The sequence below is a fragment of the Archocentrus centrarchus genome, chromosome 13 (assembly GCF_007364275.1).
Source record: "Archocentrus centrarchus isolate MPI-CPG fArcCen1 chromosome 13, fArcCen1, whole genome shotgun sequence".
NCBI lineage: Eukaryota > Metazoa > Chordata > Actinopteri > Cichliformes > Cichlidae > Archocentrus > Archocentrus centrarchus.
This window is the reverse complement of record NC_044358.1, coordinates 9,809,028-9,824,229: the sequence shown is the minus strand read 5'-3', so window position 1 is coordinate 9,824,229 and position 15,202 is coordinate 9,809,028. Positions and strand designations below refer to the sequence as shown.

Here is a 15,202-nt window from a genome sequence, read left to right as displayed (position 1 = left end):
AGCCCAGCAAATCCACCTCCACAGCCTGAGAACACAGTGATAGAAAACAGCGAAGCTGCTGGTGCATGTTCAGTCCCCGGCTCCTGCTGTGCCTTAAATCTCATGTCCTGCAGACCCTGCGTCAGGGTTTTTTTTTTTTTGGGGGGGGGGGGGCAGAACATTCTACAAAATTTTTTTTGTAATTATTAAAATTTGTAGCCTCTTCCCTGAAGTGTCATTTCTTTAGAAATAAAAGAGCAGGGGCACCTGGGTGGCTTAGTGGTGAAGCCAGCGACCACATACATATGCCGCGTTGTGTGTCTTCCCCTATATATTTCCCCCATTTCCTGTCTCTCTCCACTGCTCATAAAAGCTGCTGTGACCAAAAATAAATAAAAGAGCTGTAAATGATCTGATCTGTTTTATTGTTAAAGCTGATCTCTGTACAGAAAGAATCATTACATACATCCACATTTACACAGAGAGCAGAAGAGAAAAAGCAGCTCATCTGAAATGCATCTCAGGTGAGAAATGGGAATGCACTAAAAGTGGAGACCTGGAATCATCAGCGAGAACTTCCTGCTGTTCATTTCAAAACTTTTTTTTAAGATTCTGAGTTAAAATGTGAAAAACCTTAAATGCTGAAATGGAAGGAATTAAACTGTTAATATATGCAATGATAAGACCCTCAGAGTTCACTGAGCCCTCAAATTTCTCCACATCTCAAACATGAATCGAATGAAGAATAAGACACACAAACCTCATCGCATCACAAAGCTTTGACTACATTAACTGCTTTAAATACAGTCACTGCGACAGAGACTCAGATCATCGTCTAGTACCTGTGATTCAACTTTCTTTTCTCTTGTGCAACAACAACAATGAAACGTTTCAGTTCACGTCGAATCTTCTCCGTGCCCTGAGGTTAAACACCAGACTCCACTTATATTTCAGTCCGTTTAAGAAATAATAAGCTCAAAACAAATCCAGGTTCAGTCCTGAGACTCTGGGCTGCTGCTTCCAGCGGTCCTGATGGTCTCAACTGGTTTCCCATCCTGTATAAGTGCCCTTCAGCTCAGAGTTCAGCGGTCCTACAGGAAACTGTGAAAAACAGCCAGTCAAAGAAATCTTTTCCCATCCTAACTCACACATTGGCTGATCTGGTTTTGATTCTTCTGATAGGACCATCCTGCTTGTTATCCACCAGCCATCAAATGCAGACATCCAAGAGAAGCTCATTTTCAGTCCAGTTTTCTCCTCAATTCTCATCATCATCATCGTCACTCCTCGTCCAGCAGGGACCTCTGTCCGTTCACCGTTTCCTCTCAGCAGGATCCCTCAAAGTTCAAATGTAAATAAGCAATTTAAAAGCTGTTCTCCAAATTGAGTCAGTTTTCATGATATTTCTCCTTTTGTTTCTTAAACACAACAAAAGAGAAATCTTTATTTCAGACGGGTCTAAATCAGTAACAGGGGCACAGCTGTGGGGCCACACAGTAAAATGTTGGGACACATTCATATTTTAAAATCCCGTCAGGTTTGTGTCGCCATCATCAGAATGAGATCTGGGAAACTTTTATGATTAATATGGCGTTAATGAAATAATAAAAACCACTGAAATGGGACTCTCCTGAGCGCATCTCTTCAGAGAACATCGTCAGGGTTTTCCTGGACGGGCGCTCGGGTTTTGCGTCTGCGCGGTCGCAGCGTGGTGAAGCAGGAAGAGGCGGTGAGGGCGATGCGGCTCAAGCCAACGTTCAGGCAGTGAACCTCGGAGGTGACCGGCACCTCAGCGAAGAGGGCGCGGTCCCGGGAGAGCGGCGCTGGGCCGCTGTCACTGGTCTCGATGTCTTTGACGATGTTGAGGATCTCCTGACGCTCCGCCTGCCGAGTCATCCCTCTGATGTTCAAAATGGCTGACACGTGCTTCTTCCTGAAGGAGAGAGGAGGAGGAGTGAAGAGGAGGCACGTTTTGTCTTCATACTGGTTTGATGTACTTTAAAGAATGTTTTTGGAAGACATAAATAATGAGAGAAATAATAAGAACGAGAAAAAGAAGAGCAGGAAGTCAATGAACAAAAGAAAAAAACAAAGACCAAGAAGAAGATCGGCGATCCGAGGCGATGTTACCTGATGTCTGGGAACTCTCGGACCAGGACTCCGACCTCCATCTGGATGGAGGGAAGGTCCTCCAGCTGGATGATCTCTGAGATGTGACACAGAGCGCTGTCGAGCCAGCCGGACGAAGACTCCTGACAGACAGATGCAAAAAAAGTTTGAAGAGGTGGAGAAAAGGACGAACCCGCTCATTTCTTAGATCTTGATTCATTTTTAATGTTGGCCTTTTTACTGGTCTTTGTTGAAGCAGTGACTGAAACATCGACCTACTCATCAAATAATTTGAGCTCTAATCTCAGATCTGAGCCACTCGATGGCACTACAGACTGCAGATTTCTGTTTCACTGTGTGTTGTGTTACGTGCTCCTGTGACCTTTGACCTCCAGCACTGACCAGGTCTGTGAAGAGGACTTTGATCTGTCTGCCTTCGTCTCCGAGCCGACCGGCCATCCTCTTCCTCATCTTCATCGAGGTGCAGATGATTCTGCCCCTCATGACGGAGCGGAGGTACTCCGTCACCACCCGCCGGTGGATCTCTGACACCAGCAGCTGAGACACACAGACGGAGAACATGAGCGGCCCGTTCACGCAACTCCAACATCACCTGTCCACATACTTATGTCTGTTACCTGATATGGAGGACTGTCCATCCTGCTGTACTTCTTGAATTCCTCTTTGATCAGAGCCTCGATCTGCTCGTACGGCTCCGCGTTGGTCAGCCACTTCCTCTTCACCAGACGCTCGAAAAATGGCTGAACGAAGACACAAAGACACAAACTGAGGTGAGGTGCAGACTCGAGGAGCTGCGCAGCTCACAGCCCAGCCATGTTTAACGGTGCCGCCAGCAGAGGGGTTAATATTGTGTCCATCCATTTGTAAATTTAATGTAAAAGCATTTAAAACCTTCAGGTCACAGTGTTCTGTCAATGTGTGTGTGTGTGCGTGTGTGTGTGTGTGTGTGTGTGTGTGTGTGTGTGTGTGTGTGTGTTACCCTGATGTGCAGGTAGAGGCGGTCAGACAGCACTCTGACTCCCTGCTGGACGATGTGATCCAGAGACTTGTTGGCTCGCCGCAGAGAGTCTTCACTGACTGACGGGTCACACTGAACACACCGCTGCACGAAGCCCCTGAGCGTGCACACACACACACACACACACACACACACACACACACACACACACACACACACACACACACACACACACACACACACACACACACACACGTATTAAACTAATTTAGGACATGGGTATAAATAAAAAGAAAAAAAAATAGAGGTGGTCTTTCAAGGTGAGACTAATGTTTCCCAGTAACAGTGCTACCAAAGTTCATCCAGAAATCAAACATGGAAACCTGCGACTCCCTCTGAGGTTAATCTGTGTCTGGGGTACTGACATTTTTCCATGGGACATTGCAGTAATTGTTGGAGCAGAACCAAAGAGTGAGCTGTGAAAAAGCTCTGTGTATTGAATCCATTTGGGTACAATAAAGGAACCAAAGGCACCGATTCTGGAGAGCCTACAGAGTCAGATCTGTAAAAATTATCTTATTTCAAGTTTAGAGAGGTAGTAACAAAGACAAAGATTATTCTCAATGTCAACTACTATGGCTACATTTATTGCACTTTTAACTGCACTCTGATCTTTAGTATACACAGCGGCCCAATAATCAAGTGTCACATACAGTGTATTAAAACAGGAATTAATCAAACACATGGTTACATATGAGCAGATTTAGACACTGAGATTTGCTGCTTGCTTTGGCTGATTCCAGCCCAAATGTGCTGAAACAGCCTGACGATGTGACCAAATATTAATGGTCTGGACTGTATTTTATGAAATGTAACCAAACATGAATTATGACAATTATTAAACTATCCATCTGTATATAAGGTCATTTAAATTACCGTCACCTTTCTGCAAAGTGAGTACTATTACTTTTTTCTGTGTAAAAATATCTAAAATATTTCCAGACTCCTTATTGTTTCGTATGGGGGCAGAATGTTGTCCTCTTGTCATCTGAAAAGGTACTTTCTGTAACAACTCTCTGCAAAATGTAACTGAGACACCAGGGGGCAGTGTTTCACGGGTGAGTGTGTTGAAATGTTTTCAGGTGTGTTGCTGTTATTTAAATTTTGGACATTTCTTTTTAACACCAAGCCCATTTCCTCAAGAGGTTGTGCCTTCTTCCAGTCAGTCATTTTAAATAGAGTGTTCTTAATAACTTTCCTGGTTAAATACTGTTACACTGACTCGCTGCACCATCTTGTGGCACAAATTGATATTACACAAAAATGCTGCTATACTTCAATTCAGTTGAAATTTCTTCAGCACCATGCAGTTAATTAGTTAATTGTAGGGGGTTAAGCTACATTTAAACACAGGAATTTACTAAAAGTACCTTTTAAGAATACACTCTTGGAAATACAGAAGAGTAGAAAAACCCCTTCTGAGAACTGCAGTACTCCATAAAGCTCACTGTCTCAGTTTGTCTCAGTTTGAAGAGTGTGCTGCAATAACTGTACCTGAATGGGGGGCAGCAGTTGACCAGGGCGATAGTTCTGGACACGTATCCATCCTGGTTGTCTCCGAACATGCCAGCCTGCATCCCTTCATGGAACATCTCAGCTTTCCGCTGGAAGCTAAAACAAAAAGAAGTCCTGAATCATAATCTGGTCTTTAAAAGATCAAAAAAGTTAATTACAACTTATGTTCAAGGGCTTTTATCTTTGAACATACACACATCAGTGTGTTTCTGTTTCATTAGTCTGATAATGCAGATATTGAAGAAAAGGATGCACCTGAATGAGCCTGTAGCTGATGTTTTAATACACATCAGCTGCAGGCTGATGGAACAGTGAGGCCTTTATTTTTGCTGCAGACTGAAAACATTTGGGTTTGGCATCAACAAACACACACACACATACACATACATATATATATATATACACATACATATATATATATATATATATACATATATATATATATATATATATACATATATATATATACATATATATATATATATATATATATATATATATATATATATATATATATATATATATATATATATATATATATACATATATATATATATATATATATACATACATATATATATATATATATACATACATATATATATATATATATACATACATATATATATATATATACATACACATATATATATATATACATACACATATATATATATATATACATACACACATATATATATATATATATATATATATATATATATATATATATATATATATATATATATATATATATATAAGATCAACATCTCAGCTTTTATTTCCAGGTAGTTACATCTGGATCTGATCCACAGCTCAGAGGATAGCACATTTTGTCTGAAGCTAACCAATTTTCATGTGAGCAAAAGTATTGGGACAGATAAACTTAAAATAGATTAAAGTGAATAAAGCTTTGCTTCCAATAACTGCATCAAGCCTGTAACCCCCTGACATCACTAAACTTTTGCGTTCTTCTTCTGTGATGCTTTTTCAGCTTTCACTGCAGCCTCTTTCAGGTTTTGCTCATCTTTGTCCCAGAATTCCTGAGGCTCGTCTCTGTACTTCTTGGCAAACTCCAGCCTGCCCTTCCTGTTCTTCTTGCTCATTAGTGGTTTGCATCTTCTGGTGAAGTCTCTGTACTTTTGTTCATGAAGTCTTCTGTGAACAGCAGATTGTGATCCCTTCACTCCTGCCCTCTGGAGGTTGTTGCTGATGTCACTAACAGCTGTTTTAGGGTTTCTGTCATCAGCTGCTGCTGTTTCCCTCAGTCTACCTGTTCCTGTTAGTACACCAGTGATGACTTCCTTCTTCAGGACGTTCCAAACAGTTGTACTGACTACGGTCAGTGTTTGTTCATGGCTCTGATTGGTTGGTTCATAGCTGCTAGTTTTTCACCCACAGACAGCTCTGTGGTTACTCCTCTAACTATAAATGCACAGTCTGGACAGGCAAACCCCAGATCTGAAACTGAGCAGACATTCAGCGCTATTTATTGCTTGAATAATCAATGTAACAGGACACACCTGGGCAACAAAGCACACCTGTCATTAACACGCTCCAATACTTTTGCTCACAAGAAAAATGGGTGTCTTCAGATAAAAGGTGCTGAGCACTGAGCTGTGGATCAGATCCAGATGTAAATACCTGGAAAAGCTGAGATTTTGATCTTTTGTCTCATATTCATAATTTAATGTCAAACCCAAATGTTTTCAGCCTACAGCAGAAATAAAGGGACTGGCCTCAGTGTTGCAATACTTTTGGAGGGGAGTGTAAATACAGCAGAGAAACATTTTTAAAAATAATTCATTACATAAGCAGCAGTCTGGTACTAAATCATTTTGAGCTTGTGTTTGATTTTACTGATGAATCAATTTATAATCAAAAATGAAATATTCATCATTTATTAATTTTAAACAATCTCCTTTCTCAACTGCCATTTCATCAGATGACTAATTTGCTTTGATTATTATTATTTGTGTTTTTTAATGTCTGCTAATTTACATTTTTCTGTACCAGCTTCAAAGTGACAGTTCATTTTGTAATAAACATACCTGTACAGGAAGTCAGCGAGCCCGTTGATGCTGCACTGCGCCACTCTGGAGCCCAAACTCCTGTTGATGGAGGCAGAACGCTCCAGATCAACCTGCAGCCTCTAAAACATCAATGAACATACGCTCGGTATGATTCCTTTTACTTTGTAGGAAACATCTTTTAGAACAAAACTTTTACAGAAATGAAGAGAAGATAAAGTTACTCAGATCAACAGCAGACAGAAATGGTTTGATTTAGATCTGCTTTCAAGCTGCCCAGTGAGCTTTGTGTTATACCTACTTCAGCCACTAGAGGACAGCAGATGCTTCTCATGCTAATGAAATTTGAATTAAAGTGTGTATGTGTGCATGTGTGTGTTTGTGTGTGTGTGTGTGTATGTGAGAGAGAGATGAGGAGATGTTTGATGTTGACTTTGGCTGGAGTTGAAGGACCAACCCAGAAAACAATCAGTGTACGAAATAAAGCGAAATCGACCTTTATGTAACACTTCACTCTGATTATATCCTGTATTTAAACAGGCAGGAAACGCTTTTCAGAGCTGCTCTTTTTGGGGTGGTGCTCAGGCTCATTCAGAGAGTGTGTGCAGTAACCACAGTGACAGAGATGTGTGTGAGGGGGAGCAGACTGAGGGCTACCTCTATGACGGTCTTGGCCAGAGTAATCTGGTACTCCTCGATGTGCAGCGTCTCCATCCATCTCTTCTCCTCCTCTTCCAGGACCTGACTCAGCTCTGTGGTCACTTTAGCCTGCACAGGAAAGAACCAGGCAACAAATCAAACACACCTCACATCTATCAGAGTTAGTTTGAGGAATCTGAGAGAGTGAATACTTTACTGAGTCACTCTGTAATGTCTGTAACTGTGTCACAGTTAAGCAAAGCAGTTTTCAACATTAAGTTCCTTTTAATTTATTTAAAATATCTAGAAACAGAGGTCCCAGCTTGGTCAGTGTGGGTTCACAGTCCACTGTTAGTAAGGTAGGTGAGAATGTGTGTGTGTGTGTGTGTGTCTCTCTCTCACCCGGACAGAGTTGAGACAGTCTAACTCCAGTCTGTCGATGGTCTCTGAAGGCAGCAGAGGACTAAGCTCAGAGTGGTTGAATGGACTTGTGATGCACACAGTCCCCAGAACGTCTCTGAAACAAAAGACACGCACAGACACACACAGCATGATTTCTGGACTATCAACAACCTCTGGGGCTGCAGTTTAAACACAGTTCATGATGCTGAAAAACTGTAACTTATTCTTTTTTCTATGAAATGATGCATGTGGTTTGCCTCTCCCTCAAAAGCAATATGTTTATCTTGAGCCTGCATTATCATCTGTATTATTGTCTACAGAGAAAATGCAATAATCACGAGTCATGGACAGGTATCAGTTTAAAATGATTTAAATCTCATGCTCCATCCCTGTTAATGCATTTTTTTATGTCACTGTCTTTTGGTTTATCCCAGCCCCCCCGACCAGGATAAGCAGAAGAGAATGGATGGGTGGACGGATGTTTTTGGAGATTATGGATGATAATTCTGACAATTTCAAACAAACTTGGGGAGAAAGATTCACTCTCATTTCAGGTTCTTGTCCCTTTTCCTGTATGAACTCATTAACTTTAGCTTTTATTTCTAATAACTGAAATGTGTGTGTGTGTACCTGTTGTATATGTTGTACAGCCAGTCCAGCAGCGAGTAGATGTCCGTGATCTCCAACTGGTTGTCAGTGACGGCCTTCAGACGCCTTGCAACTGCCTGGTGGTAGCTCTGTACGTACACCTGAGAGGTCAAAGGTTAAAGTTTAGAATGCTTAGATTGTTTAAAAGGGCTTTCAAAATCTTCCAAAAGAAACTAAAACTATCAACAAAAAGCAAATGAACAATTCTATGACTTTATGTCCCAAAAATCTATCAACAGCCACAAACGTCAGCTGTCCATTAATGCTTGATCTTTGTGGCCAGATGTTGTCTCACCTGGAAGGGCTGGTACTCTTCAGGATAGATGGACACCACGTTCCTCTTGGCAGCCCCCAGGTCCTCCACTGCCAGGGTTCGGAGCCGGTCCAGGTATTTGTCCAGCCCTCCAGCTGTGAATTCGGCCGTCTGAGGCAGGGAGTCGTCAGCTGCCTCCTCCACCGCCTCCTTCCACCTCTGCTTCAGGCGGCGAGGCCTCGGGCCACCGGGGGCCGCCCCCTCGCTGACTGCCCAGTCCTTGTCAACTTGCTCCTCCTGCTGGAGCACCTGTTAGAGCGAGAGCACTTTGCTGTCAGTCAAACATTCTTGTAGTCTTCATCTGATGTTGAGGCAGCAGAAGAGGTTCTCACCTGAACCACCAGACCCAGGTTGGGCCCGGCTGTTGGGGACTTCAGGGACTCCCTGACCACAGCCCAGAGCTCCTTCTGTAGTTCCTCGTACAGCAGCTCCACATCCTTCGCCTTCCTTCGACCGCCATCTTTGATGCTCGGGCTGGTCGAGTCCTCCAGCTGCGTTGCGGCAGCGCGGTCATTGCACTCCTGCTCCAGCTCCAGGATGTGGGTGTCAGCCAGGAGCAGGTCTCGCTTTTTGACCAGCTGCAGGATCTCCAGGACTGGAGGAGACAAAAATATAATCAGAACCAAACTGTTTCAGATATCTTGTTAGCATGCAGATAAAATGCAACCAAACCCAAACTGATTGCCTCAGCGGTTTGTCAGCAACCTAGTGGAAGTTAAGAGGTTAACTTATTTAATAAAATGTCTTTGAAGGGTGTGTGACAGTTTGATGTTCAGCTTCTCTCCATGGAAAACAGCTTTAATAAACAATTATCAAAACAATCATTCATATCTGATACATATAAAAGATGGACGTAACTTCAAGGTGCTTTAAAAGATAAGGCTAACACCTGCATTCTTTTCATGTCCAGCAGGGGGCCACTCCTCCAGTTAGAAAAGGAGTCTGATTGTGTAGAAGTCTCTGACAAACTGAGTCCACTGCTCACTATGACCTCTAACCTCTGTAAACACTTTCCTGATGAGCTGATGTTTCATGTCTTACTGAATAAAACATGATGTCTATTTTGTAAATTATTCTCCTATTAGAGTCAAAAAGGATGCAATAAATCAGAAGAGAATTTAAAGTTGGGCTACCTTGTAATTGACTGTTCAATTTTATTTATAATCGCAACAAACAGTTGTCTCAAGGTGCTTTATATTGTAAAGGAAAACCCAAGAGTCAAAACGACCCTCTATGAGCAGCACTTGGTGACAGTGGGAAGGAAAAACTCCCTTTTAACAGGAAGAAACCTCCAGCAGAACCAGGCTCAGGGAGGGGGGGGGGGGGGGGGGGGTCATCTGCTGTGACTGGTTGGGACTGAGGGGAGAGAGACAGGACAAAAGACATGCTGTGGAAGAGAGCCAGAGATTAATATTAAGTTAGGACGCGTGATGTTTGGTTCCAAACACTAATAAGCCTTCATAAACCAGCAGTGTTTATGCTGTTTGCAGCTAACAGATCCATTAACTGTAATCACGCAGCTCTACAAAGAATCCGTCCTGATTTTGTGGACTGTTGAAGATTTTTGTTCCATTTTAAATCCAGTTCTTCAAAAGACTGAAGTTAAGGGACTTCACAGAGACACATTGTTTAAGCACCATTACACTCAGCACTGTTAACCACTGTGGCTCTCACCAGTTAAAGGAAAAGTAAAAGAAAAAATAATGGAACACGAGTCTTTATTATTATATAAAGTTGTGACAGCATCAGATATGATTGGTTGTGAAGGAAAGTGTCCATTTGGGATAAAGGTGAACAGTTCATTTAAAACAATTTAACATTTTCTAAAATGTGTTCATTGTTGCACCCCTCCCCCCAAAAAAAAGGTTGAATTAAAAATCATTACTTCAGGTTTAGCTCAGAGAATATTTATAAAAGCTGGACGTAGCCACCTGGATGTCACCCACTGATTTCTGGACTGCATATTTTAGCGTTCTGACCACCTTCATGTTGGTTTTCTGGACCAAAAGTGACCATATTGGGCAAGAAGGTGGAAAGCTAAACAACCAGTTAATGCTAGCTAGCTTGGTTAGCAAGCTGCAACCATAGACTGTACAGGTGGACCTCACAGACACAGATGGCTGCTCAGTATAAATAAAATCATAAGATTTTACTCACAAAACTGGCCATTGACACCAAAGCAGCTTCTGTACCAGGCTGTGAACATGGTTATTTCTGCTGTGCAGTTTTAACATGGGAGTCTATGGGACTGACTCACTGACGTATGGAGGCTGAGGTTACAAAGTGCTTCTCTTACTTAAATTTACTGCTGCTCTGAGGTCAGTGTCTGCCACAGCGATGTCATTAAGGGAGGGTTCCCCTTTGAGTTAGATCACGCTTCACGCTGTGATGACATTATCCACACTCACAGTTGGAGGACGCTTTCAGGCCAGAAAATGAGCATGAACATTACTGCTGTGGTATATTCTGCTTCTGTCTTTGTGTGTCACTGGTATTTGCTTCAATATTCATAAATATTGCACATTTATTTGTTTATTTCTATAGTTCATTAAAGTAATCCTCTTTCTGAGTCAGTTCACTGCCACCAGACAGTAGACCACATAACACTGAAGAGCTGAGAGGCGGACAGCTCAGCTGCAAGCTTTCAGCGTGACTTAAAGACTTGAAGCTGTTGATGGTCTGCGTTCACTGCTTGGCTGTGCCTTCTGGCTCGTAATGGTTTCTCAGCATAAACTCTTAAGACATGCTGTCTGATTAGGTCAGAAATTACAAGTGTTTATCACTGATCTGATTGGTCAGAGCCAGAGGGTGGAGCAAAAACTGTCCATCACAGAGGACACCACATTGGAGGGAAATATGACTCAGTTATTCATCACACACACACACACAGTATGACAGGAAACTCTGTCTTCTCCTACATCTGTTTCTCTGTCACAGGACACAGCTTCTCCAGGGCCACTCTTTCAAAATAAAAGCCTTCTGTGTTTGTTTGTGTGTGCAGAAAGCGAGGATGTGAGGCCCTTCAGATGTTGCCCCATTTGTCCACCTCAGTGTCGAGAGAGGAAGAGATGACACACACACACACACACACACACACACACACACACACACAGAGTGAAAGCCCAGAGGAAGATCATCTCTACAAGTAGAACAATGTAAGCGGAACAACCCCACTTTGAACTTTTCTCTTTAGTGAGTTGTTTTTGGGTTGACAGTGGAATAAAGTTTGTAAAACTGCAGCAACAATGAGGTCAAAGGTCACCATGAAGAGAGGGAGCGCTTGTTCAATGAGTGTCTTTAACTTCAGGGAGACTCAAGTATGAACACTGTGAATATTTTTTGCATGTTTAAGTTAAGGTGGAGGAAATACTGGATTTCCTGGCCAACAGACATACTGTTATCTGTGCACTGAGGAAACCACAGTACAGCATCCTTTGCTGTAAATGTGCTCAGCTGCTGCACAAAGGACATTTTTTTTTTATACTTTACAGTTTTGCTTTAAAATTTTTAAAACTCTCTAATGGATTCAACCGCATTCTAAAAGGAACCATAAAAATCATATCTGAACTCTTTAACCCCCCCAAAGGTGAGAAGAGTGTCTTCACTGAAATGTCCCCACAGTGCAGCAACGTCAGTGCTGAAATGTCCTCTTAATACAGAAAGATCCTGACAATGTACAAAATCTCCTGTCACCACAGAAATGTTCTCAAAATACAAAATTCTGAGCAGCACAGAAATATCTCCACAATGTAAAAAAAAAAAAATCTCCAGGATGCAGAAATTGCCCCACATGGCAATAATGTCCCCATAAAGCAGAAATGTCCTGTCAGTGCTGCCACAGTGTAAAAATGTCCTCATAGTACAGAAACATCCCTAAACTGTAAAAAGGTCTCCACAGCCAAAAAAAGCCCACAGAATGCATACATGTACACACACACACACACACACACACACACACACACACACACACACACACACACACACACACACACACACACCTTCCACGCTATACATCAGGGTGGCGCTCCCCTCCTCTCAAACACAGCTCTCATTGTTCAGTTTCAGACTTGAGAGGAAATCTTTTCCAGCTGGATGCACAAAGCCCCGCCCACCTCCACCCTCACACCACCATCACCACCTTCTCCGTGTTCCTAAACCGTTAAATCCACGCCACAGTGGATTTAACATCAGAGTGGATGTTCCTGCCTCAGTGTCAGATTAGTGGAGCCGTGTTTGGTTCAGACACGACAGGCTCCGTGTTGGAGCTCAACCAGTCAGACCGATTCATTTCTCACCACCTGACAGATGAGACAGGCAAAAAGAGAATGGCAGAAGAAAAGTATTTATTTAGCTGCTCTTCATTTTTTTGATGACTGCAGAAAATGATCATCCATCCATTCGCTTCCACTCATCCTGTTCAGGGTAACGGGGGGGGGGGGGGGGGGGGGGGGGGGGGGGGGGCTGGAGCCTATCCCAGCTGTCATAGGGCGAGAGGTAGGGTACACCCTGAACAGGTCGCCAGCCTGTTGCAGGGCCAACACACAGAGACAAACAACCTTTCACTCTCACACCTATGGTGTGATTTAGAATAGCCAATTAACCTAACCCCAGTAAGTGCATGTCTTTGGAATGTGGGAGGAAACCGGAGTACCCGGAGGAAACCCACGCAACCACAGGGAGAACATGCAAACTCCACACAGAGAGAGGGCCAAGGTGGAATCGAACCCAGACCTTTCAGATGTTATTCTAACTGTGAGGCAGCAGTGCTAACCACTGCACCACCGTGCTGCCGAAAATGATCATTATTTAGAAAATATTTAGAAAATAATGATCACTCGCTTGATCAAGTAATCAGATAATTAGTACCTTTGTCTTATTTACAAACGGCGGTGGATGGAGCAGCAACAAAGTTCTTTTCTTCACGTTGGAGCTTGTTGATCAGGTGATGATGATGATGAAGGACCTCCAGCTGTTTCCCAGTAAACATTTTAAGGTGGTTGCAGGAACAAGAGCTGCTGTTTTGGATGCTAGAAAAACATTTTCTTTCACTCCACCTGAGCTCACCGTCTCAGTAACAGCGCCGCCTTTTTGCTCTTTGCCGCGTGTGTCCACAGGCTTCACCTTCAGCTATGACAGCGTCATCTTCACTGCTGCCGTTGTGTTACCAGTCTTTGTGGTGAAAACTGGGGCTTACACTGGTTTAATGTTATAATCCTTTTTATTCACATGTCCTCTTAAATATGTTTCTATTGCAGGTCTATTTTTAGCCGCAAATGTGGATGAAACAGTGGTATTTATACAGCGACAACTGAGCGCTACAGAGGTGTGGATTAAACAAAGCATTGAGCAAAAAATTTACATTGAGGATTTTTACAATCAAGTTATTCAATAAGCTTGTTCTTTAAAAAATAACCTGTTTTTTCAGGCCTAATGCAGCCTTGATCTCCTACTGGACACCATGATTGCCAGCAGGCATTAAAAACTGTGCTGCTATTGGTTACAGTCACTCAACACTGTCCTCCTATTGGTCCTCCCACAGTTCTTTTTAGACCACAGTGGACATACTTAGTGCCCCACAGTCATTTCAGGCCCTGAACGCCCCACAGCTGCTGGGCTGGAACATGCTGAGGCTCCAGCCGTGAGCCCTGAATTTTAATTGTGTGGACACTGTTGTGTTGGACACTGGGCCACATTAGTAAATGCTAAACGCAGCACATATTTTAAAGTAAAAGATCTGCCTCCTTAGTTTCACGTTACACAGATGTGAAAACACATCTCAGTCGCATCTGAAACGTCTTTTTGGCGGCTGGAAGGTGAAAACAGGGTGAACTCAGGGTCTCTAGGGGTGAAACTGAAGCTGCTGAACCTGCTCAGATTCACCTGGAGAGGAAGCTACAGAGCTTTTATAGGTGCAGGTGTCGTTTGATATTTAATTAAGTTTATTCATTCCTACTTTTCATGTACAGTGCTGCATGTCTGTGTGCGTGAACAGTAGCAGTATTGTGTCTGTATATGAGGAGTGTAATCTGAGCGCCATTTTCACATTTTCCTCCTCCGATGTCACCTGCTCAGAAAGCTGCTTCTTCTTCAAGCACACCGTCACCGAAGACACACAACTCGGCAGCTTCACAGTTAAACTTTCTTCTCTTGAAAGCTAAAGGAGTCGTGTTTCTCTTTCCAGCTGAGCAGCCACATTTCAGATTAGAGTCACTACTTCAGTTTTATGTCAGTCAGGAAGAAGTTTTAATTCAGTCCTGCTAAAGTCAATAAGAGAACAGCTGGTTACAGAAATGATTGCTTTCACTCGTCTACAAACCTCTTCTATAATACAGCAGAGCTACAAATAAAATATTCCAGCCCAATGAACGCAAAAATACTTGGATTTTTATTTTTACAGTTCATCTTATTTAACATTCAAGTTTGATCATTTTACTTTTTTAAAAATCTTTTAGGACTGAAACGACAGCAAACCTGGATTTTTAAAGCTCAGTTCATTCTCTGCCTGAAACAAGCAGGTTCAGCTCCTCC

The 15,202-nt window shown here is 42.5% G+C and overlaps 1 protein-coding gene across 2 annotated transcripts in view; it reads right to left on the bottom strand.

The window, feature by feature from the left end:
* Positions 1-1,623: 1,623 nt before the first annotated feature.
* Positions 1,624-15,202, bottom strand: part of exoc3l2b (exocyst complex component 3-like 2b) — a 53,777-nt gene continuing 40,198 nt past the window's right edge. For both annotated transcript variants that reach the window (XM_030744491.1, XM_030744490.1), the window contains exons 4-15: positions 9,007-9,269; positions 8,657-8,923; positions 8,344-8,462; positions 7,714-7,828; positions 7,330-7,440; positions 6,694-6,794; positions 4,622-4,738; positions 3,089-3,224; positions 2,727-2,849; positions 2,491-2,646; positions 2,110-2,231; positions 1,624-1,912 (exon numbers count right to left, since the gene is read on the bottom strand). In XM_030744491.1, the coding sequence (XP_030600351.1) occupies positions 1,624-1,912; positions 2,110-2,231; positions 2,491-2,646; positions 2,727-2,849; positions 3,089-3,224; positions 4,622-4,738; positions 6,694-6,794; positions 7,330-7,440; positions 7,714-7,828; positions 8,344-8,462; positions 8,657-8,923; positions 9,007-9,269 (1,919 nt within the window). The remainder of the gene's footprint in view (positions 1,913-2,109; positions 2,232-2,490; positions 2,647-2,726; positions 2,850-3,088; positions 3,225-4,621; positions 4,739-6,693; positions 6,795-7,329; positions 7,441-7,713; positions 7,829-8,343; positions 8,463-8,656; positions 8,924-9,006; positions 9,270-15,202) is intronic.